The sequence below is a fragment of the Engystomops pustulosus genome, chromosome 4 (genome assembly GCF_040894005.1).
Source record: "Engystomops pustulosus chromosome 4, aEngPut4.maternal, whole genome shotgun sequence".
Taxonomy (NCBI): Eukaryota; Metazoa; Chordata; class Amphibia; order Anura; family Leptodactylidae; genus Engystomops; species Engystomops pustulosus.
Genome location: NC_092414.1, coordinates 79122539 through 79148495, shown reverse-complemented (window position 1 = coordinate 79148495; position 25957 = coordinate 79122539). Strand labels below are relative to the sequence as shown.

At 41.1% G+C, this 25957-nt stretch overlaps 1 protein-coding gene across 3 annotated transcripts in view; it reads right to left on the bottom strand.

Moving 5' to 3' along the window:
- The window catches only part of LOC140126705 (dynein axonemal heavy chain 3-like), an 883215-nt gene that overhangs the window by 530818 nt on the left and 326440 nt on the right, over positions 1-25957 (bottom strand). For all 3 annotated transcript variants that reach the window (XM_072146467.1, XM_072146468.1, XM_072146466.1), the window contains exons 25-26: positions 5245-5397; positions 1909-2050 (exon numbers count right to left, since the gene is read on the bottom strand). In XM_072146467.1, coding sequence (XP_072002568.1) covers positions 1909-2050; positions 5245-5397 — 295 coding nt within the window. The remainder of the gene's footprint in view (positions 1-1908; positions 2051-5244; positions 5398-25957) is intronic.

The window sequence follows — 25957 nt, the reverse complement described above, 5'->3', positions numbered from 1 at the left end:
CCCTTAAATTAGGTACCTAAAAGTGGATCTTATCCCGGAAATAATAAGCCCCCATATGTCCATGTTACAAAATAATAAACATTTTATAATCTGTAAAATGTGACAATGCAAAACTGCTCTGAATGGCGCTCCTTCCTTTCTATGCCCGTACGTGTACCATCGGCATATTCTGGAGAAATTGGGTATCAAACTTTGTGGAGCTTTTTGTCATTTAATTTGTTGTGAAATTTTAATTTTTGGGGGCCAAAATTAATGTATTTAAAAAAAGATTACAAATTGTAAATTCCACCTACATTTTGCTTTTACCCCTTTAAAACATCTAAAGAGTTAACACAATTCGTTAAAGTTGGTTTCTAATACATTGAGGAGTGTAGTTTCTATAAAGGGGTAATTTATGTGGTTTTACTATTATTAGACCTCTCAAAGTCACTTGAGACCTGAGCAGGTGTCGGTAAATATAGGTTTTGGCGATTTTCATTAAAAAATGTGAAAAATTGCATCTACAAAGCAAATCCCAACAACCTAGAAAAATAAGAAGATACATAAAAAGCCATGCCAACATTAATCAGACATTTTGGAACTGCTATTTATCAAGTTATTTGGATGCTATGACTATCTACTTGAAAAGCAAAGAATTTAGGACTTTGAAAATTGAGAATTTAATTTTTTCATTTTTTTCAGAACTAAACGCGAAAGATATCCAAATATTTCCACTAATTTGAAGTACAATGTATGACAAGAAAACATTCTCAAAATAACCTGGATATGTTAAAGCAGTTAAAGATTATAACTACTTAGAAGCGGTTAAGGTGGCTTGGTCCTTACGGGGTTAAGGAATAAATACAGATGTAGCACTGAATAACACGATTGGCTTAACCCATTAACCAGACTTTATAACACAGTCTGTAGTGTAAATTAATACAGTGAACTGTCCATTTTCCGTGATAACTAAAGAGTTATCCCACTTTAAGTGTCATATTACCAGCGCTGCATCTGTAAAAGTTATATTTTATGGACATAGTTGGAATAAAGATGTCACTATTAGTTGGATTTGCACACTTTTCTCCACGAATGTCATTTTGAGATGGTGACACTGGTGCTGATTTCTGAATAATTTTAGTAGTTTATATAAGTTTAATTTACATTACCTGGCTCCCTGCCAGCAGCATGTGGTGAGTCTCGGGGAAGGGTATCTGCCTGTGTCTCCTCCTCACGCATTTTTCTCCTTCACACCATCCCCTTCACTCACCTGCCAGCACAATGCACATGACAGGAAGTGGGGAGAAGTGAGGGAGCTGCATGAATGTGGAGGAGAGGAGACTGACACAGGCACATATAGGCTGCAGTTGCCCCCTCCCTGGGGACTCACAAGACACTACTGGCATGTGAATTAAACTTTTTTTTTTTTAATAAATTTTATTGAGTATAAAAATACAAAATACATAATGTAACAATAAACATAAAACCGAGCAGAAGAGAAAAAAAGTGCAATGTTATTCTTACACTTTTTACATAATTACAAAGTTCAAAATTGTTATAACGTTCATATTTTTATACAGAGCAGAAGAATATATCTGAACTACTATCTATTCTCTCTACTCATGCTTACGTTACCTTCTTAATGTGAATTAAACTTATTTAAACTACTAAAATGATTCAAAATGCTGACAAAGGCATTTTTAAATAAGCATAGCATAGGCTATTGGAACCTGTCGCCAGCTAAAAATGACATTCCAGGTGACAAGTTCATTTTAAATAATTGCCTTTAACAGACACTTCTCATTTAGTTTTGCTTCTATATATAAAAAAGCAACATTTTAGTTTATGTAGTTTATATGGTAAAAGTGTACAAGGTATCAATGAGAATCAAACCTAATACAATTGTTATTAGTAGAAACAAGAACATACCATGAACATCAATGGTAATCAAAGCACCAAGAGTAATACGTTCCATTTTAGTTAACCTTCCTCTCACAAGATTAACAATTTCTTCAATTTGGTCACTACATTTTTTCATAATTCTTTGCAGACCTCCATTTTTCGCTAAAGCCTAGAAAGATAAATTATACAAATTACCAACAAGTACATGGTGGAATTTGTGGCAGATTAGTAGAAAGTTTTTAATTCATAAAAAATAATCTTATCACTTAGCAATCCTCAAACATCCCTAAAACTTACAACAAAAAAGGAGTCTAAGAAAAAATAACAGCTATGATCTGACGAACATGAACAAAATAAAATGTAATCACTGTTTTTCCCAAAATAAATTTAACAGAGTAGATGTCCACATTGTCTGCTATTGAGTGGATTGGCTATGGATTTTGTTATGGTAAAAATGTGCTGCACAAATGTGAGCAGTAGTGGATAGCAAATGCATTCTCTCTGGACATTAACCATTGGAAGTACCGTATATCCAGGAAAATGAAAATGGTAAAACAAGCTGAACCTTTGCTGGTCCTAGATTCCTAATTTGGTTTTCATCCAAACACATAATTTCTTCTTTCTGAAACAAATTGTATATTAGCAATTGATGGGAACTATTCGCTCTAGCCTACGTCTGTAGCTCTACTTAAATTCCCCAAAACAAAGCAATGCTTGCCAATTTTTGAAAATATCTGTCACAGACTTGGTTCTGTGTGATTGACTTGTGAAATTACATTTTTTAGAATTACAGTTATCAAAATATCTGTTCTCTATAGTAAATAGTAAAAATGTACATATTCACAATAAATATTTAAATAATAAAGTATGCCATTTTTATTGGCACATAGGAAAAAATAAATAGATAAGGATACATTTCATTGTTTTTTTTAGTTTCTAAATCCTAATTAGCAGAATAAAGTAGGTACTTACAAGTACCATTAACCAGTCAATGACTGTAAAGGGGTTTGCCCATGAAATAAAATTCTCAAATTTCAATACCCTAGTGATGTTTACACAATAAACATAGCATAGCAATATCATTTTTAACTTTGCAATTTAACTCAGTGTTATTGCTGTTTAACTCAGTGATGGTCAGTGTGGGTGGGGACTCTCTAGTGCTGTGAGATGATGTGTGCTGACAATTTGATTTAGCTTCTGAAAATTTACTAGTATCTGACACATATAAAGAGAGATGAGACACATCAGAGATGATGAGATGCATAAAACACAATAATAATGACATTCTCAGCTTTCTTCTTTCAAAGCCATAAGGTACACTGTCAGGTCTTCTGTGCCTCCCTCCCATGGATAAAGACCTTATCTGTCTGTAGCTTGTAGCTTTACTCTGCACACACTGATTGCCGGCAGGAAGTCTCTGTGCAAGCTTGTCTTGGAAAGCAAGGGGAGAAACTGATGCAGAGAGGAGCTCACTGCAGAGTCAGACAAGAGAACATTGCCTCCTGCCCAACCCTATGCTTCTGATTTAAGGTCAGAGATTTCGCAACCAAAATTGTGGAATTATATATATGAAATGTAGTATTTTTGTTAATGACTGTGAATTGGAGAATGTGTTATGTTGGTATCCTAAGTATATTTAAGAATCTTGTCTTCATAGGAATACCCCTTAAACACAAAAAGTTTCATAGACCTACAGTAGTTTGAAAATAAGAAAACATTGAAAGGTCTTAATATCATCTGGCTTGGAGGATAAAAGCATGAACATAGTAAAACTGATTGCCAAAACCATTGTCTGGATACATTTTCATTTTCTTGAGTCTCTATAAGCTCTTTTCTGAAAATATGTTTTATTTTTCCAGCCCATATTAATAATGGACTCTATCATTATTTTATACTGGACCCCCCGGTTCTCTGTTGGGAGTGGTTAATATGGGCTACAGAATTAATCTTAATGTAGAAGTATGTTCCATTACCCATACTTTGGAATAAACTGTAAACAGCTTTCAATACGTAAATTGACAGTTGTTGCTGCCATTTCAGAGATTCTATTGAAAACAGCACTTTACATATTCTAAATTTCATTTCATGGTTGCATCAGCTATGAGGCACATATTGATAAGCACAGATGAAACTAAAACATGGTGTTGACCTACTGTGTCAATTTGGTTGCTACTAAGGACAATGTCTCAGCGATCCCCTGGTTTTAACCCTTTAACTTCATAAGAGGAATTTTTACTCCAGGGAGACCACCAGGCTAATTCCTTCTGTACCAAGTCTTGGTGACAACTGCCCCAGGTGCAACTGACTCAGTGCCTAGGCAAATCCAAAGTATAGTCAAGCATAAAAGGTCAGAAGTGATGGAGCTTATGCATGATCAATATTTTTCTTGATCATCTTCGGGAGAGAAGAGCTGCCTAAAAAAGGCCAAAAGTGTATTAGACTGGCTGGAAGTATAGTAAAAGGAATTGCAAGGACCGGGAGAGCCTATAGATATGAACTAAAACACAACCACACCCAAAATTACATGACATTACTCATTCATGTAAATATTCTTAAACCTATAAAGTTTTTTTAATAGCAAAAGTATCAACTAACTTTCTCAATAGCACATATGTTAGAAACTGTAACATTGTATCCTCATTGGGTTCTTTACCGTTAAAAATGTATTAGAAGGGTTTTTCAAAATTGATAAACAGAAACATAAAATAAATAAAACATTTCCATCTTAGGTATAAGTTATAGACCTAATGTTTGCCCTAGGCTGGAATTTAAAGTACTTAATTTTTACCCTTCTTGACATACTGTAACAATTCAGTTTCTCTTGGGTAAAAGCCTATTGAATAACCTTTCTAGAGGTTAACAGCCAAAAGAATTTTGATGTGCATAACTGCACTTGCAGACATATACTGCATAAAACCTTTAACTTTTATTCTTCTGTAACATATTTTTTGTCAAAGGTTAAAGGAAATTTTATTTAAAATATGTTGAGATGTATGTTAATTGACAATCAATGTATGAATGTTCATGGTTCACTGCGCATGCGTTGGATTACTTGATCAAAATTGATCAGGTCAAATTTTTAATGGAAAATAAAGTAAAGAAATTTCAGTAAATCTGTAAAGTCTCATTCACAAAAAGAGAAGAATTTAAACAGTGCCTCTATTTTCTTTTAACTTGTAGGTACAATAATTTATAGTACTGAGAACCAAGCAAAAATAAATAAAAACTTCCTCAAAACAAATGCAGCATTGGTGAGTTCTCTCATTTAAAACTTAGCTTTTATACCAATTATACCATTTATACCAATTTCCCCAAAGCAGTCTAAAACCATTAATAAGCAAACAACATATTTAAACAAATTACCTTTGAGACCTCCGAGGTCCAGTGCACCATACTTGATGCTAAGACAACTTGACCAGGCCAGTGAAGAACCCATTCTTTCCTTGGAGATTCAAAGTACGCTTTGATAGAGTGATTCATAACTTCATGCAGGGAAAGTTTCATTATCCTCTCAACCTAGAACAGAATAACACTATTGAAACAAGCATAAAACAGTGTATGATTTAAATATGATTTTCATCTTTATGCAACTACAGTTTGAAATGAACAAGAGCTATAGGATGTTGCGTACTAAAATCAGAAACTTGGAAACAGACACTTGGAAATCATTGACGAAAGTTATGCTACGCAATATCAAGGTCAAGTCTTTACATTTAGGGTAAAGTACATTGGAATCTACAATGCAGAGAGTTTACATTAATAGTAGCATTTACATAATCATAAGCTCCAATTTTGGACAGCGGAATTTAGTGAATAAAGTTGATTTGTATTATTTGTTTATTATACATTTTGGTTATTATTTTCTTAATTTATTTTAGAATTTAAAAAATAATCCCCTGAATGTAGAATGTAGTACATTGTATTATTCCCTTTTTTAGCAATGGGCAGGAAAGCGGTTAGGATATGACTCACCATTGTGATCCTGGGGCAAATCAATCACTGTCTAATAGATGTTGGGTTACATACAGTTTACATACAGTTACATACAGTTGCCTGTGTATGGTGCAGAGTACACCAGATTCAGGATTACTTATGCACATTCTGCATGAATCTGGTGCTCCCTGTACTGCCCAGACAGAGCGCACCCCTTTTTTTTGGTGCACCTTTAACATAGGGTGTGTGACATAGTTCTGTTGGACTTTGCGCGTTAAATCTGCCACATGGTCTGACTGAGCACCGGAACATCCCCTTTAGTGCAGAAATTTGGGTTGCATGAAGCATAGTGCCGCCGTGTCACAAATGGGTCACATATACCTGTACAAGCAGTTTGCACCTAAAATATGCCCCAGTGAACCAGATAATTATTGCTTGATTAGGAGTAATTTTGCCTTGTGTTTGGCATACAAGACACGAAAAAGTTTGAAAGGACATATGTGGAAGGGCATATGGTGATACAGGGAGGGGACGGCCTAGCCAGTCAAACCTAATATAACCTCAGAATAATGGCAGGTCATGGTTGAAAATTATGTCAGGTTAGGTTATGTATAGCTCTTTTGACACAGGAATCCAATGATTACGTACAGGGGTCCCTGTCTGGTAACTAAAATATAATACTTCTGTTCCAGATCCTGAACCAGATTTCAAAATCTGATTTTGGCACCAAAATGAGAGGCAGTTAGTTTAAAAGGAACCTGTCACCAGAGCACTTTTTTTCAAATATGACAGGTTCCAATAGAGACAGAAAAGTCAACATCAATCACTGTCTAATCAATCACTGTCTAATAGATGTTGGGTTACATACAGTTTACATACAGTTACATACAGTTGCCTGTGTATGGTGCAGAGTACACCAGATTCAGGATTACTTATGCACATTCTGCATGAATCTTGTGCTCCCTGTACTGCCCAGACAGAGCGCACCCCTTTTTTTTGGTGCACCTTTAACATAGGGTGTGTGACATAGTTCTGTTGGACTTTGCGCGTTAAATCTGCCACATGGTCTGACTGAGCACCGGAACATCCCCTTTAGTGCAGAAATTTGGGTTGCATGAAGCATAGTGCCGCCGTGTCACAAATGGGTCACATATACCTGTACAAGCAGTTTGCACCTAAAATATGCCCCAGTGAACCAGATAATTATTGCTTGATTAGGAGTAATTTTGCCTTGTGTTTGGCATACAAGACACGAAAAAGTTTGAAAGGACATATGTGGAAGGGCATATGGTGATACAGGGAGGGGACGGCCTAGCCAGTCAAACCTAATATAACCTCAGAATAATGGCAGGTCATGGTTGAAAATTATGTCAGGTTAGGTTACGTATAGCTCTTTTGACACAGGAATCCAATGATTACGTACAGGGGTCCCTGTCTGATAGCTAAAATATAATACTTCTGTTCCAGATCCTGAACCAGATTTCAAAATCTGATGTTGGCACCCAAATGAGAGGCAGTTAGTTTAAAAGGAACCTGTCACCAGAGCACTTTTTTTCAAATATGAGAGGTTCCAATAGAGACATAAAAGTCAATATCACACATGTTTTTATAATATCCCTAAGTTACTTAGTTTTAGTAGTATCCACTTATAAAATGAACCTAGTTCCCTGCCAGCTCATGCATCATAGTCCCGAGGGGTTTGCCTTTCATATAACAATAGACACCTGTTCTTTTGAATCCTTAATACGCTCGTCTCCACACTCATTGTTATTTATCCCAAACCTCCTCCCATATCCTCCATCTCTTACCCCTCCCACCCATGAGCCTCGAGCTTGCAAGGTGAGGCACGTAATTCTGACAGCATCTCTATTTGCGCATGCGTCGGTTCGTATTCCAACTTTATAGGCACTGAGGACATATGCAAACTGATGGCATATCAAGGATTCAAATGAACAGGCACCTGTTGTAATATGAAAGGCACAGCCACCGGGACTATGAAGCGTGAGCTGGCAGGGAACCAGGTACATTCTATAAGCGGATATTACTAAAACTAAGTAACCTAGAGGTATCTTAAAAACATGTGTGATGGGCTTTTCTGCCTCTAATTGGAACTTGTCATATTTGAAAAAGACTGCTTTGGTGACTCTTTAAGCTATTGTGAGACACTGAAGGGGTTAACTGTGGATGGGCGGTATGTTTCCCCTAGGTTTTGCTATTATGCAAGGCCTTAGTGCTGAGGTTGGGTGTCCAGCACCTTGGACACAGGTGATGGGAGCAGCCCAATCAGCCTTTTTTTTAAACCGCTCAGCAGAGCTCAGAGGGTTGTCTCTCTCTGGAAGAAGGCTGGAGAGCACACAGCCCTGACCTCTGTGCCTGGAGCAGCCAAGTGATTTTGTATAGTGGTGAGTTAGAGAATCACTGTATAGTTAGCACCCTGACGGGTAGGATTTTTGTTTATTTAATGCCTGAATGTGAAGGCTGTTTTATTTTGCTGCTACAATAAACGCAGGCGAGACCTGTTTTGGACTGTACCTTGGTGTCACTGTCTTGAACTGCATCACAGCACCCCGCTACCACAGTCTCTACTGGGCCAAATCTCCCACATATGGTGCTTCGGATTGCGGGCAGTTCAAAAAGACACACACCTGAAAGGCTCGCTACATCCTGCAACATTGCATGGCCTGGGTGAAAGCAGCAGGCAAATTGCAGGATAAAGCCAAGATGGAGGACTTTATTAAAGCCATGCTCCAGCAACAGGAGGAGAGATCCCGCCAGCAGCAGGAAGAGTCCCAGGCTAATCGACAGCTGCAGCAAGCCATGCTCCAGCAGCAGGAGGAGAGGTCCCGACAGCAGCAAGCCATGCTCCAGCAGCAGGAGGAGAGGTCCCGACAGCAACAAGCCATGCTCCAGCAACAGCAGGCAGAGTCCCGAGCCATGCTACAGCAGCAGGAGGAGAGGTCCCGACAACAGCAGGCAGAGTCCCGAGCCATGCTACAGCAACAGCAGGCAGAGTCCCGAGCCATGTTCCAGCTGATGATGGAAAAGTTTTCTGGCGTTATGGCAGCACCGCAAGCGACGACTACTGAGGGGTCCCATACTGGTTTGCAAGGGTACCCGGTTGTCCAGCATTCCGCACGGGCTGCAGTGCAGAAGGCTTTACAAAAGATGACGGCGACCGACGACGTGGAGGCTTATCTCACTGTGTTCGAGCGAGTAGCTGAGCGAGAGGAGTTACCAGCTGAGCAGTGGGCAGATGTCCTGGCACCGTTCCTGACCGGCGAATCGCAGAAGGCCTACTACGACCTGAGTGAAACGGAGGCCCGTGAGTACCCCCAGCTAAAGGCGGAGATTCTGGCTCGTCTTGGGGTCACCGTTCAAGTTCGTTCCAGCCGGGTCCACCAGTGGGCATACTCTGAAAAACTACCCCCGCGCTCCCAAATGCATGACCTGATCCATCTTGTCCGGAAGTGGCTACAACCCGATGACTGCACCCCAGCACAGATGGTCGAGAGAGTGGTTCTTGACAAGTTCACCCGTTCTCTGCCCTCTCGGCTCCAGCGGTGGGTTGGACAGGCCGGTCCCACAAATGCTGAGGAACTCGTGTCCCTAGTAGAGAGATATCGGGCTACGGAGGATCTTCTACTTATCCCTCCCACACGAAGCAGTGCCAGTGACAAGGCCATTAAACCATCTGGTAGGACTGCTACTGCAGAAAAAGGGAAACAGGTCAGGTTGGGAGGGGGTACACTGGGGGGCTTGGATACACAGAAACCCAGTGAGGCTCGTGACAGAGGTCATAGCCGTATCCAGTGCTGGCGATGCCATGAAATGGGCCATATTGCTGCCAACTGTCCCCTGTCAGTGGAGCCAATGGACTGCAACCAGACCCGGCGAATGTCACTGTTTGCCCGTCCGGTTCTGGCTGCCGAGTCAGTCACGGATGCAGAACCCCAAGTGTGCAAGGTCACAATCGGTGGTCACACAGTGGAAGCCTTGCTAGACTCAGGGAGTCTGGTTACCCTGGTGCGGGGAACTTTGGTTGATCCTGGACTGTACAGTGGGCGTAAAGTGGGAGTGTTGTGTATACATGGGGACACTCGCGAATATCCCACTGCTGTCATCAACCTACATACACCTTGTGGTACTATTACCCATGAAGTGGGGGTGGTGGGGGCCCTGTTTCATGAGGCTATTATCGGCAGAGACTTACCGGTGTTTTGGGACCTCTGGAGACGAAGACCCACCTCAGGTGTTGTTGCAGATAATGGACATCAGGTATGTCCGGCCTTGGCCCCTGAACCCTTTGAGGCCGATGTACCCACACCAGCAGTAGGGGTGACCCCATGTGATGAATTCTCTCCCCTAGAGGTCCTAGCTGGTGAGGTCGAGGGTCACGAGGAGGTGGCCGACATGCCGGACCTTGAGTTTTCCCGTGAGAATTTTGGGGCTGCACAGCTACAGGACCCTACCTTGGTTAAAGCACGGGAGAATGTTAAGGTGATAAATGGGGTACTCCAAGTACCAGAGGCTGATAAAATATACCCCCGAATGATGATTGTTGGGGAGCTGTTATACAGGGTCGACCAGATACGGGGTGAGGAGGTTGAGCAACTTGTAGTACCCCAATCTCACCGTAGGCTGGTGCTAGAGTTGGCTCACAAACATGTGCTGGGAGGGCACTTAGGTGCTGAGAAGACCCGGGAGAGGATCCTGCAGAGATTTTTCTGGCCCGGGGTGTGGGAGGAGGTAAACCGGTATTGTAGCTCCTGCCCTGAGTGTCAACTTACTGCCCCGGTGTCCCACTTCAGGAGTCCTTTGGTCCCGCTACCAATCATAGAGGTGCCATTTGAACGGATTGCAATGGATCTGGTTGGCCCCATAGTCAAATCCTCAAGGGGGCACCAATACATCCTGGTTATCCTGGACTACGCTACGCGGTATCCCGAGGCGATTCCATTAAGGAACACCTCCTCCAAAAATATTGCTAGGGAGCTGTTCCAGGTATTCTCACGCACAGGCCTCCCCAAAGAAATCTTGACTGACCAGGGTACCCCATTCATGTCTAGGGTAATGAAGGAGATGTGTAAGTTACTGCAGGTTAAACAGCTCCGCACTTCTGTGTATCATCCTCAGACAGATGGCCTAGTCGAGAGGTTTAACAAGACCTTGAAGGGGATGCTAAGGAGGGTGGTCAGCAAGGATGGGAAGGACTGGGATTGTTTGTTGCCCTATTTGATGTTTGCCATACGTGAAGTTCCCCAGTCCTCCACGGGTTTCTCACCCTTTGAGCTGTTATATGGCCGTTCCCCACGTGGGCTTTTGGATATAGCCAAGGAGACCTGGGAACAGGAGAGGACCCCCCACCGTAGTGTGATAGAACACGTCTCCCTTATGCAGGACCGCATAGCGGCGGTAATGCCCCTTGTAAAGGAGCACATGACAAGGGCACAAGAGGCCCAGTCTAGGGTCTACAATAGGTCAGCCAGACTCAGGACCTTTTACCCAGGCGACAGAGTGCTAGTTCTGGTGCCCACCGTTGAGAGCAAGTTCTTGGCAAAATGGCAAGGACCATATGAGGTCATGGAGAAAGTGGGGGAGGTTAACTACAAGGTATCTCAGCCGGGGAGGAGGAAACCCGAACAGATATACCACGTGAACCTCCTAAAGCCATGGAGGGAAAGAGAGTCCCTGATAGCCGTGGGAGTAGAAAAAGCGTCTGTCGCCAAGAAGGTGACACCGGAGGTAGGTGTATCCGATGCCAAGGTGCCTGAAGTACAGATCCCGGAGTCCCTCTCCAGGGCCCAGATTCAGGAAGCGAAGGAGTTTGTGCTCCGAAATGTGGATGTGTTCTCTAAGTTACCGGGACGTACTTCAGTCATCAAGCATGACATCGTAACCGAACCCCACATCCGGGTACACCAAAAACCCTACCGGGTCCCGGAAGCACGCCGGAAAGCCATATTCGAAGAAGTCAGGCAGATGTTAGACCTGGGGGTTATCGAGGAGTCTAAAAGTGACTGGTCGAGTCCTATTGTGTTGATTCCCAAACCTGATGGTTCCCTACGGTTCTGCAATGACTTTAGGAAGTTGAACGAGGTGTCCAAATTTGATTCTTATCCCATGCCCAGGGTTGACGAGTTGATAGAACGACTTGGACAGGCTAGGTTCTTCTCCACCCTTGACCTGACGAAAGGGTATTGGCAGGTACCCCTTACTGACAGGGCCAAAGAGAAGACCGCTTTTGTTACCCCTGATGGGCTTTTTCAGTACGTGGTACTCCCCTTTGGGCTACATGGGGCTCCCGCCACATTCCAGAGGTTAATGGATCTCGTGCTAAAACCTCACCGGAGATATGCCTCGGCCTACTTAGATGACATCATAGTTTATAGTAACGATTGGGAGAGTCACCTGGCCAAGGTGCAAGCAGTGGTAGACTCCCTGAGGGCAGTAGGGCTGACAGCGAACCCCCAAAAATGTGCTCTGGGTCTGGAAGAGGCCCGTTACCTGGGGTACCGTATTGGGCGAGGTGTCATCAAACCCCAAGTAAATAAAGTGGAGGCGATCCAGCAGTGGCCACGACCTATGAGCAAAAAGCAAGTGAGGGCTTTCCTAGGCATAGTGGGCTATTATCGCCGATTTATCCCCGATTTTGCTACCATAGCGGCACCCCTGACTGACCTGACCAAGGGTAGCAGGGCGGTGATGGTAAAGTGGAGTGAAGAGGCTGAGGGGGCGTTTCAGCGACTTAAGACGGTTTTGTGCGAGGGACCGGTACTGATCACCCCTGACTTCACCAAGACCTTTATTGTGCAGACTGACGCTTCTGACGTGGGCTTAGGGGCTGTACTGTCCCAAGTAGTGGAGGGTGAGGAACATCCCGTGACATTCCTGAGCCGCAAGCTCACACCTCCTGAGAAGAACTATAGCATAGTTGAGAGGGAGTGCTTGGCGATAAAATGGGCTCTGGAATCCCTGAGATATTACTTGATAGGGCGACAGTTTACACTAGTGACCGATCACTCTCCCCTCACCTGGATGAGTCAGGCCAAAGAGAGGAACGCCAGGGTCACAAGGTGGTTCCTAATGCTGCAGAATTTCAAATTCACGGTAGAACATCGAGCAGGAAAGCTGCATGGGAATGCCGATGCCCTGTCTCGTACCCACTGTCTGATGGCCAAAAGTGTTCGCCCCCACAGGGTCAAACAGAGGGGGAGGGTATGTGAGACACTGAAGGGGTTAACTGTGGATGGGCGGTATGTTTCCCCTAGGTTTTGCTATTATGCAAGGCCTTAGTGCTGAGGTTGGGTGTCCAGCACCTTGGACACAGGTGATGGGAGCAGCCCAATCAGCCTTTTTTTTAAACCGCTCAGCAGAGCTCAGAGGGTTGTCTCTCTCTGGAAGAAGGCTGGAGAGCACACAGCCCTGACCTCTGTGCCTGGAGCAGCCAAGTGATTTTGTATAGTGGTGAGTTAGAGAATCACTGTATAGTTAGCACCCTGACGGGTAGGATTTTTGTTTATTTAATGCCTGAATGTGAAGGCTGTTTTATTTTGCTGCTACAATAAACGCAGGCGAGACCTGTTTTGGACTGTACCTTGGTGTCACTGTCTTGAACTGCATCACAGCACCCCGCTACCACAGTCTCTACTGGGCCAAATCTCCCACACTATACTTATCTCCTCCTCAAGCTTTGTGGAAGCTAGAACCTGGCAGGGCCAAAACATCAATGGTGAAAGTCGCATGGACTCATTTCTGTTATTATGTTTTTGGAATAGTTTAACAATTCAAGAAATTTCTAATGTACATCATATTTTGAGACGCTTTGCTTTTGCTTATAACTATTACCTGGGTATCTCCATCTCCCAAGCAGTTCCTAAGCACTTGTGATCTGATGCTGACCATTTTTTTTACATGATGTAATTAGGAATCAGTATTTTAGTCTAAATACATAGTTTTAAAAAATAAATCACAAGAGTATATGCCCTATCAAAGTTTGCAATATACATACTCATATACATAATTTCTGACTCTTTTAGCCAATGATTGAAACTGTATTATACACCCATCTCATAGATGTACAGAATGTAGTGTAGTTACTAGCTTTCTTAATCCATAGCTTGCATTTGTATGGGACATTAATTAGCTCTAACAGCAGAAATGAATACTAGATAACATTGCAGGCAGCATTCTCACTTTTAAACTGTATAAAACATTCATTTTAAATGTACTCATTACAAAAAGATTTTCAAAAATTATCTTCCTAATAATATCATTGCTGTCATGCTAAAGATAGTTCAGGCTGGCGGTAAGCAGAGAGAAGAGAAGTGTATTGTAAAATACATCAATATAATAGAGTACAAAGAGTTCTTAGTTGTCAAAGAGGGATTTTATAAAGTCTAAAAATGTCTGAAACAGCCAAATCATTGTCTATAGTTTTTGTAAAAGTACAACATTGTCTTACAATTCATGAAGTTCAGTTTCATAAAATGTCCAAACAGTTACAGAACGTAGGTCAAACTTCACTGAAAGAAAATCTTAATATTTTCACTAATAAAATCGTTAGAAGACATTAGAAATGATTTGACCTGAGAATTGCAGGATAGAAATGTAGCTGTAATCTATCATTTAAATAAGGTCACATGATGCATATTTTCATTTTCATTATCAAAATCCATTCTTCTCTAGAATTAAATAAGTTACACCTCTGTCTTGAATATATGTATCTGCCAAATGAATAACACATTTCACTATAAAGAAAATGTAATTTTCTGGGAATAATGAACATTTAATGCCACTGTGTAGAGACTATAGTGAAACCACACCTACATTGAGCAAAACAGTCTTTTGCTGCTGATTTATTTCATTTAATCACAAAAAACACATCAAAACCTAACTATATATATTAATATATTAACTATTAATATATTAACTATATATATTAATCTTTAACAGTATAATTATAGTATTTTTAATATAATAAAAACAAGGTCAAAATAATGCATACATTAACCCCTTTATGACCGATGGTCAATGGTACCTGAATGTCTGCTATGCAGAATGACAATATCTCTGGAAAAGCTTTTCATATAATAAAACATTTTTGCTTTGTTTTGTGAGACTTCAACTTGATAGGATAGTTTTATTAATTACATATTTTTCTCTTTATAAAATTTGCCAATAATTGACTACAAATGTGAAAAAATAAGCTTTTTTGTCATTTTTCCAATTAAAGTTTTTTAAATAAGTAGTAAGATTTACCAAAATATATTATAAATATGTACAGCATCATTCCAACACACTATCCAAGAGCATGTACTTCTGCAAAGTGAAAGTGAAAGCCTCCTGTAGCTTCTTCTTGTTAGGGTTAGGTAACACTGAAGACAAAGGAAGGTGTACCCTGAATTTGCCTCAACCTGTGTCCCTTCCTATAGCCCCCACGCTAAACTGTGGGGCGACTAGTAGACAACTCGGAATACACTAGCTAAGTGCAGGAAGGGAACAACATGAACAAACTAACAAACATAAAACACAAAAGAGTAGTAAACTAGCTGGAGTCACAATGAGAGGGTAAGTCAAGAGCAAAATCAGGAAGCAAAAGGGTCAACGTCAAAAACTAGCCAAGATCACAACAATTCAGGACAAAGAGCAGGTCAAACCCATAAGTAGAGAGCAAGCGATGAAGGGATTTCAAACACTGCCACAGGTGACTAGTGAAGCTTCAATTTATGCAGCCAGAACCCCACCTCCAGAACCTGATTGGAGCTGGGTAACTTAACTCCTCATGGTGCAGAAAAACAAAGCACAATCGCAGACTCCATGCAGAGGTACCACAACTCCCAGCAGTCCAGAACACAAACCCTAAACAGCGCAAGGTCTTAAAAGCAACTGCCCAGAGTGCATGCTAGAGATAGCTGGTAGTAGATGAGAGGTAGAGTCTGCGTGGAGAGGCGCAGGAGGTAGGAGAATGCTGCAAGAACCATCAAAAGCATTTAATACTACATGGCGGTATTCTGTATGCATTTTATACTACATGGCGATACACTGTATGCATTTTATACTACTTGGCGGTACATTGTATCTATTTTATACTACTTGGTGGCATGCTGTGTGCATTTTATACTACTTGGTGGCACGCTGGATGCATTTTATACTACATGGCGGTATTCTGTATGCATTTTATACTGCATGGCGATACGCTGTATGCATTTTATACCACATGGCGATATGCTGTATGCATTTTATATCTATTTTCTACTACTTGGTGGCATGCTGTGTCCATTTTATACTACTTTGTGGCACGCTGGATGCATTTTATACTACATGGTGGTATTCTGTATGCATTTTATACTACATGGCGATATGCTGTATGCATTTTATACTACATGGCGATACGCTGTATGCATTTTATACTACATGGCGATACACTGTATGCATTTTATACTACATGGCGATACACTGTATGCATTTTATACTACATGGCGATACGCTGTATGCATTTTGCATTGCTTTATTTTTACACCAAACCGATATGATGGATCTGGTCCAGACACTCCCTGATATCTTATATTATAAGCTCCACCCCTCCATAATCCCACCCCATATGACCAAAGCCCCGCCCCCACCGAGCCATGGAAAACTGGTCTAGCTTAAAGCCGGTCCCTGGTGCAAAAAAGGTTGGGGACCACTGCGAAAGCATCCATTAACAATCCATATATGACAATATAATATTGTCTCTATTTGCAAGGGTTCAGAAGATATAGGATTTTGAAGTGTGTGCCCCCTCCCTCAGCCTGTCAGCTGAAGGCAGAATATAGAAGTGTCAGGTTCGCAGGGGAGAACGCTCGGACTTCTGGCCCTTCCTCCGATGCTTTTGATGGTTCTTGCAGCATTCTCCTACACAATAGAGAGGTAAGGTTACTTTATCCTTGCATATATATGTGTAATATGTGTATATATGTGTAATATTGTATATATGTGTAAATATATGTAATATGTGTGTGTATATATATATATATATATATATATATATGTGTTTGTATATATGTATGTGTATGTATGTGTGTGTGTGTATATGCTGTATCTACTGTTTGTTTATGTGTATATATGCTGTATGTATATGCAGCATTTGTGATATTTATCAGCGCTTCTATTTTGTACTACATGGCAGTACTCGGTATGCATTTTATACTACTTGGTGGTACGCTGGATGCATTTAATACTACATGGCGGTATTCTGTATGCATTTTATACTACATGGCGATACACTGTATGCATTTTATACTACTTGGCGGTACATTGTATCTATTTTATACTACTTGGTGGCATGCTGTGTGCATTTTATACTACTTGGTGGCACGCTGGATGCATTTTATACTACATGGCGGTATTCTGTATGCATTTTATACTGCATGGCGATACGCTGTATGCATTTTATACCACATGGCGATATGCTGTATGCATTTTATACTACATGCCGATACGCTGTATGCATTTTGCATTGCTTTATTTTTACACCAAACCGATATGATGGATCTGGTCCAGACACTCCCTGATATCTTATATTATAAGCTCCACCCCTCCACCTCTGTATCTATTTTATAATACTTGGTGGCATGCTGTATGCATTTTATACTACTTGGTGGCACGCTGGATGCATTTTATACTACATGGCGGTATTCTGTATGCATTTTATACTACATGGCGATACACTGTATGCATTTTATACTACTTGGCGGTACGTTGTATCTATTTTCTACTACTTGGTGGCATGCTGTGTCCATTTTATACTACTTTGTGGCACGCTGGATGCATTTTATACTACATGGTGGTATTCTGTATGCATTTTATACTACATGGCGATATGCTGTATGCATTTTATACTACATGGCGATACACTGTATGCATTTTATACTACATGGCGATACACTGTATGCATTTTATACTACATGGCGATACACTGTATGCATTTTATACTACATGGCGATACGCTGTATGCATTTTGCATTGCTTTATTTTTACACCAAACCGATATGATGGATCTGGTCCAGACACTCCCTGATATCTTATATTATAAGCTCCACCCCTCCATAATCCCACCCCATATGACCAAAGCCCCGCCCCCACCGAGCCATGGAAAACTGGCCTAGCTTAAAGCCGGTCCCTGGTGCAAAAAAGGTTGGGGACCACTGCAAAAGCATCCATTAACCGCCATGTAGTATTAAATGCATCCAGCGTACCACCAAGTAGTATAAAATGCATACCGAGTACTGCCATGTAGTACAAAATAGAAGCGCTGATAAATATCACAAATGCTGCATATACATACAGCATATATACACATAAACAAACAGTAGATACAGCATATACACACACACACATACATACACATACATATATACAAACATATATATATATATATATATATATATATATATATACACACACATATTACATATATTTACACATATATACAATATTACACATATATACACATATTACACATATATATGCAAGGATAAAGTAACCTTACCTCTCTATTGTGTTCCTGGAAATTTCGGTGCCTTGTCCTGCAGCGGTGGGGGTGCGGTGAGGTAGCCGGGAGCGGGTAGGTCGTGAGAGCGAAGAGCCGGGAGGCTAGGGAACCTGGAGCTTAAGCGGGGGCAGGGGGAGCAGGGAGCCGAGAGCCTGGAGGGGGGGGACGTTAGCGGAGCCAGGTTGAGACGGAAGTGGAAGGGGAGCCGGGAGCGGAGAGCCGGAAGCGGGTAGGTCAAGAGCCGAGAACCGAGAGCGGGGGGGGCAGAGGGAGCGGAGAGCCGAGAGTGGAGGGAACGGTAGGGGAGCGTGGAGCTTGAGCAGGGTCAGGGAGCCGAGAGCCTGGAGGGGGGGGGGCGTTAGTGGACACAGGTTGAGATGGGAGTGGAGAGCCGGGAGCGGAGAGCGGAGGGAGCGGAGAGCTTGCGGCAGTAGCGGCACCGCACAGTAGGCACGTCACGTCTTGTACCGGGTGGAGGCAGCAGTTCCCCCTTGGCTTTCAGAGGCGGCGGAGGCCTGGCCGCGGTGTCGGAGGCCCCCGTGAACAATAACAACGACAATGGCGTCAGCTCGGGGCTCCTCTCTGTGGACTAGGCCTCGGCCTGGAGCCTGAGCCGACAACTCAACGGGGGGAGTGGAGCCGCGGTCCCCTGCGCGGACCGGCTGCTAAACTGCAACGGCCCGGTCCTGGTCCCCGGACCGGCGGTTGGGGACCTCTGCTTTAGAGAACCGGAGGTATCCATTCTTAGAGTTACAATCGGGAATAGATAGCTGTACATAAAAATCATTTTTAGTACAAGTTTAAGGGTAGATATCTATGATTCTGTTAAGCACCCATACACAATCCATACATCAAATAGAAGGGGAGAATCATCTGCTCAATACAAATTATGGGGGATATTTATCAAACGCTGCTGCTCATGCACAAGCGTATGATAGCCCTGACACTGCATTTTCGCAGCAAGATACATCAAGAGGATACATCAAGTGAAAAGTCGCCGGAAGCAGCAAATGCGCCAGTGCTGGGTCATTAATGCCCCGCACTGGCCCACTCCCAACTATGCCCTCCACTCGGCCGGCTGCACCTCCTTCATACCCCACTGGCGTGAAGGTGGCGGATTAGGGCAAATAATCGCAAGTGCTAGCAACAAGCTGTTTCCATGTGCCAGGGTTCAGAAGATATGGCCGTTTGAAGTTGGTCACTGTCAAGACGTTTATAAACATCCTTTCTGCACAGAGCATGTGCAAATAGGACGTATATAGCCATATGGCAGTCGCGAAGGGGGTTAAAGAAAATTTCAACAAATGTAATCACCGCTGCATGGTTGTTTCCAAAATACAAATACAAGTCAACATATTAAATAGATCAGTAGAAATTCAGTGCCTAAACAAATCAGAGGGTAGAACTGCACTCAAATATCCCTACACAACTCCAACGCCAACAAGGAGCTGCCCTCACTACCGTCTTGTATCAAAGTAACCAAAATGAACTTAAGCCAATAGATTTTAATTGTTTGCAGCTTGTATTAATGACACTACTTAAATAAAGACTTCTGGTTGCCACCAAAAGTTTGTTCTCCTTCTTTGGACATGTTGTTTTATGATAGCTTCTTCCTGCTGTTCTATTAAAATACTTACCAAAAGCTACTTCCTAAAAAGAGTTTTGCAAGCAGACTGACCCCACTTGTAATTCAGAATGCTGGTAAGATTCATTTAATGGAATTTACTTTTGTTGCAAAAGGTTGGCCATACCTTATTTTAAAAAATGTACCTGAATATTTTCAAATAAGCAAAACATTGATTTCCCGGGAATTAAAAGACAATTTTCTTTTTATTTACTATAAAAAGGCCATCTGTAGCTGATCTCATTACCCAAATTTGCTTACCGCTACATTTAAACACTTGGTCAGTTGCATTCATTACATATTTTCTCTGAGTATGTAAAAGAACAACAATTTTTATAGAAAATAATTTTAAATTTTGGAATTAGTTTTGCTTGGGAAAAATGTGTCTGAGAACACATATCTAGCTTATAAATATTAACAATCTTTACAACTTTTTGCTCTGTTATAATGTTAGGCAGCAAGATGGCTATTAAAAATGAAAAGAAAAAAACTTTATGGGTAAAAATGTGTTGAGCACAATGCTGTATTAAAAAATTGATAGTGAAGGTATTTCTCTGCCAGTAGACTTTAAGCTGTAGAATCCAAACAACTTAAAATGCAATTTATTTGGAGCCAGAGGCAAGGTAATTTAAAATACATTCTAAGGTATCCATCAACGTGAACAATTTTTGCAAAAAACACTTTACAGTTCTGCAGAATTAATTTTTAATAACCGTAATATGTAACTCCTTAAGAAATAAAATAACTATAAACACAGACAAATCACTTAATTTACTTTTGGGGTTCTAAAGTCACTGGAAGAAACCTATCCTTTGTGACTTCATTAGTTTTACATCATATTTTTGTAATTCTCACTATGGCTACATTCACATCACTTATTTGTGCCTGCATCCTTTTGGTCCCTATCTGACCTGTAAACATCTCATCCTGCGGGAAAAAACAGGATGGAAAGATACAGAAAACTACGTCTTTCCATACTGCTCCCTCCTGGTGAGTGATGTATACGCCCAGCAGTAGTCATGGGAGCCTAAGGGGGGCGGATACAATGTACTGTATTGTATCCACCCCAGCCTCCACTGAGTGTACTCTGAGGGAGGTCCCAAGTGATGTAATTGTTCATATCAGGTTGACTTTCAACCATTTTGAAGTAATACTGGAAAACAATATAAACATTTCTATACTTTGTCCCGTGTTGATTTTAAGTTGTACTAGCCATTTTTAAAATATTCTTATGTAATTTAAAAGTATATGAGGCATGGAATGTGTTTTCTGAACAGGTCACTTAGACTAAGATTTGAACTACATAAGTGAATAACACTTTTACTTATTCATTTATTATATAAATTAATAAAAAAATTAATTTAAAGTGTAACCGTCATTCTGAGCAAAAAAAGACTAAAAAAACATAATTCTGCTCGGGTTGTGACTCGGAAATAATTCCTCAAAGTATTTTGCCTCTCAGTCCTCATTAAGTACATTTTTTGGCCCATAGCAACCAGCTCTCAAAAAAACTACTATCAGCAAGATTGAGAAACGGACCTGCCTCTTGTCACCTCATCACAAGCGCCTGTTGCTGACCAATGACACCATAGCTATCTATCTAATATCTATCTATCTATCTATCTATCTATCTAAACAACATTAGAAAAGTCCAGCAGCACCAGGATTGCCAAGTAACTTTGTGGGTGCAAACCCCAATATCCTGGTCTTGACACACCAGACGAATATATCCAAGAAAAAAATGAGACTGCACTCCAAGGTAAAATGTGAAAAAACGAATGGGAGCTTTATTAGCCCAAGTGCAACGTTTCAGACCCTGTTCAGGATCCTTTTTCAAGCAATGTGATAAATCCAACACTCCATATATATGGACAACATGACTTATGATGTTGTCCATATATATGGAGTGTTGGATTTATCACATTGCTTGAAAAAGGATCCTGAACAGGGTCTGAAATGTTGCACTTGGGCTAATAAAGCTCCCATCCGTTTTTTCTTGTATCTATCTATCTATCTATCTATCTGAAAAAAGCAAGCAGCATTCCAAAGGTAGATTTCAAGCCAGGCTTGAAATACGTGTCCAACACCGAAACGTTGCCCCTTGCCTCAATAAAGATCACCAACTTTTGAATTCTACCTTTGGAGCGCTGCTCGCTTTTTCCAATTTGTATCTGCATAAGGACCAAGCCAGGACCTTGGCGGGCTTTTCATCCCCCTCCCCTCCTTAGGGGTTCCACAAAGCTATGCGGACTTGAACTCTACTTTTTGTATCTATCTATTTATGCATAACCTATCTATTTATCTATCTATCTATACATATTCTATCTACCTCATATCTATCTATCTATCAGCAGTCAGGAGGAAATTACTTAACTCTGACCACAGTGAGGTTGTGATTACCTTGATTATGGAATTATTGGAGTTGGTACTCACTTGTAATTACTTCCTTTTTCAGGACACGTTTAATGTACAATTGAGGGGTACAGCAATGGGGGCTAATGTAGCCCCCATGTATGCTAACATTTTTCTGTGCGATTTCGAGGAGAGGTCGGTCTATTTGTCCCACCACTTTTGCAATGTACTGAAGTGGTGGCGATACATAGACGATATCTTCCTCATATGGAAAGGAACATCTGACGAACTTCTCCAGTTTCAAGATTTCCTGAATGGAGCTTACAGGAACATACAGTTCACTCCTGTGTGGTCGAGGGAATCGGTACAGTTCCTTGATGTTCAGGTTTTGCTAATCAATGGAACTGTACAAACTGATTTGTTTGTGAAACCCACGGACAAAAACAATTTGTTATACTTCCAGAGTAATCACCCTAGAAAAATGATGAGGTCACTCCCATACAGCCTGTTCCTAAGGGTATGCCGCATTGTTTCCCTTGAATCCCATCTCCAGAAAAACTTTGATACATTATCTTCTAAATTTAGGGACCAAGGCTATCCTAAGGCCCTCATTGCAGAACATAGAAATAGAGTCCTTAATATAGAAAGAAAAAAACTTTTACAACCTAAGGCAAGATAAACTGAATTGAAAGGTATACCCTTTGTATCCACCTATACGGAAGCTAGTAGCGAAATAGGGAAAATTATCAGTAGAAATTGGCATATTCTCTCTGGCGCTTTCCCCAGGATAACGGAATTTAATGTTCCACCTCTTATGTCATACTGACGTACGCCGAGTCTCAGGGACAAGCTGGTTAGGGCCGATGTTGGCTCCAAGAAAAAAGAAAGACAGACTTTTCTCGCTCCACAAAAGAAGGGGAGTTTCCCCTGTAGGCATTGCATAAATTGTACCATGATGTTAAAAGGGGATAAATTCACTTACCCAGTGACTAATCTCACATGCGACTCTGATCATGTTATCTACCTGTAACAGTGTCCCTGTAATTTATGGTATGTCGGGGAAGACCACACTTGACTTCAAAACCTGTTTAAATCAACACCGGTACACCATTAGGGCTGGAAGAAAAGATCTTCCAGTCCCTAAACATTTCCATGATTGCAAACATAGAGAGGGACAGCTCAGATTCCGCCTGATCGACAGAATCCCACCACTGAGGAGAGGAGGGGATAGGATGAAATTACTAAAAAAACGAGAACTAGAATGGACCTTAAAACCTTATGGACTTAATGTTGACTTCAAAACGAGTGGTATTTTCTGAATTCTGGTTTGCCTTACTGTGTTGTTCTGGTCTCTTGTGATCATAATCTTCCATGTAGGTTATGGTGTTTCTACTATAAGGATATTAATTATTTGTTTCTTTTCTTTTTAGATCACTGTTATCACCTAATCACCATCACATTATATTGGACACCGTCTGCAGACCCCTCCTACGGCCTTAAAACAAATTTTGGTTTTATTTATATGTTAAATTTTGCATATTTTCAATAAAATTATACTTTCACATACTGTAACTGTGTAATGTATTGGAGAAGCAGATCTTAGGTTTGGCTATATAGTTACATTCATTACGTATAGAAGTTATGGCATCAGTGAGTCACAAGCTTTATACGAGAGGTGTTTACTTAGGGTGTTAATCATCGCATTATGCGTATCTATTTGGAGACTGTTCTTGTGGACTGATTGGACCATTAGTTGGTGTAGACTTACAACCAGGGCTTTACATTTTAGATGTCTACTAGTGGGGGAGGATACACCTTGCCCGCAGTTGGAGATCGGCACATTTCCACTGTGGACTGGTGTTTCTCCTATCACGCATAGAAGGCACCCTTTTGAGTGCACACGGTGCATTGATACCCACATATTCTGGGACACGGTATTCATACTCTGTTTTCTCATGCCCATACTGTGGGGCGAGTCTATCACCTTTTCCGGTACTTTTTGTAGTAACGTACAGTACTACTACAGTATTAGTCACCCTTTTATTCATTACACCCTCACATAACCTTTTACCATTGTGTTAGCAAGTACACATAAATTCCCTTTTCCAATATGGCGCTTCTTGATACTGTCATTAGGCTTTCGCTTGTGCCAGAAATCAGTAGGTTTCTATTAGGTTCCGTGTTATATGTCATTGAATGGCATCCCTGTTCCAAGATGGCGTAGGCTGCTGCCCGAGTCAGCTATGCGCATGCGTGATCTGCTCTCCATTACACACTATTGACATGCGCAGTAAAGATTCCGAGACGCGGTCAAAGTTTGTTTTCATTTTAACCAGGAGGAGGGTCCGACACAGGGGAATAGTATACTAATCTAGAGTATAATATATTTTTATGTACAGAGGATCACTTGATCACATGTATATAAGTCTGTCACTAAATGAAATGTTGATGCATTATCTGGAGAAAGCTGTAATCACATCCCATGATACACAGAATTGTATATATTGCATATTTATGTGTTGTTTACCTTTTGTATGATGTCACTACACTGCGACTATTTAGATCTGTATATATCTTGACACAAATGGCTTGACAAAGGCTGGGAATAAAGCCGAAATGTTGCTGGAGGTGGAATAAACACAAAGTTTGATTTTTTTACTGAATTGGAGTGCTGCCGTTTTCCTTTTTCTGAATATCTACCTACCTACAGTATCTATCTAACATCTATCTCATATATATCAATCTATTATCTAGTCATATCTATCTATCCATCTATCTATCTATCTATCTATCTATCTCATATCTATCTATATATCTATCTATCTAATGAAGGAAAGTAGGCAGCACTCCAAGTATAACGTGAAAAAAAGGTGGTTTCTGTGGTGATACACTCCAAACATGAAATACAATTTCTTGATGTCCTAGTCAAACTTAAAACATTGGAAAAAATTCAACATTGGAAACCGACATCTATGTAAAGCCCACAGAAAGGAACACCCTGCTGAAATATGAAAGTCACCACCCACGGGCTATGGTGAAATCCTTACCTTATAGTCAATTTCTGAGGGTCAAACGCATCACCAGTGACCCACTCAAAGTAAATAGGAATTTAAGCAACATGACCAATAAATTTTCACAACGTGGTTACCCTCGTAGCATTATTAACAAAAATCTTGACAAAGTACAACATATTGACAGGGCTGTTTCTTTGGCCCCCACAATAAGAAAACCAGATCTTGCCCACATACCATTTGTGTCCACATATAGCGCTTACAGCAACTCCATCTGCAACACTATACGTAGACATTGGTCTAAACTAACAGGCAGTCCAGTTCATATCCCCGAATTTAAAAATCCCCCACTTTTTTCCTACCGCAGAGCTCCATCCATCAGAGACCGAGTAGTCAAAGCTGATGTTGACTCTATGCGTTCAACCAGACAAACAGGGATTTTTGGACAGCTCAACAAAGGATCGTTCCCCTGCCAGAACTGTATTAATTGTAAGCAAATTAATAGGGGTAGTACATTCTCCCATAACAGTGTACAGTACCATATCAAACATTATCTCAATTGCGACAGCTGCTTTGTTATATACATGCTCAATTGTCCGTGTGGGTTGTTATATATTGGAGAGA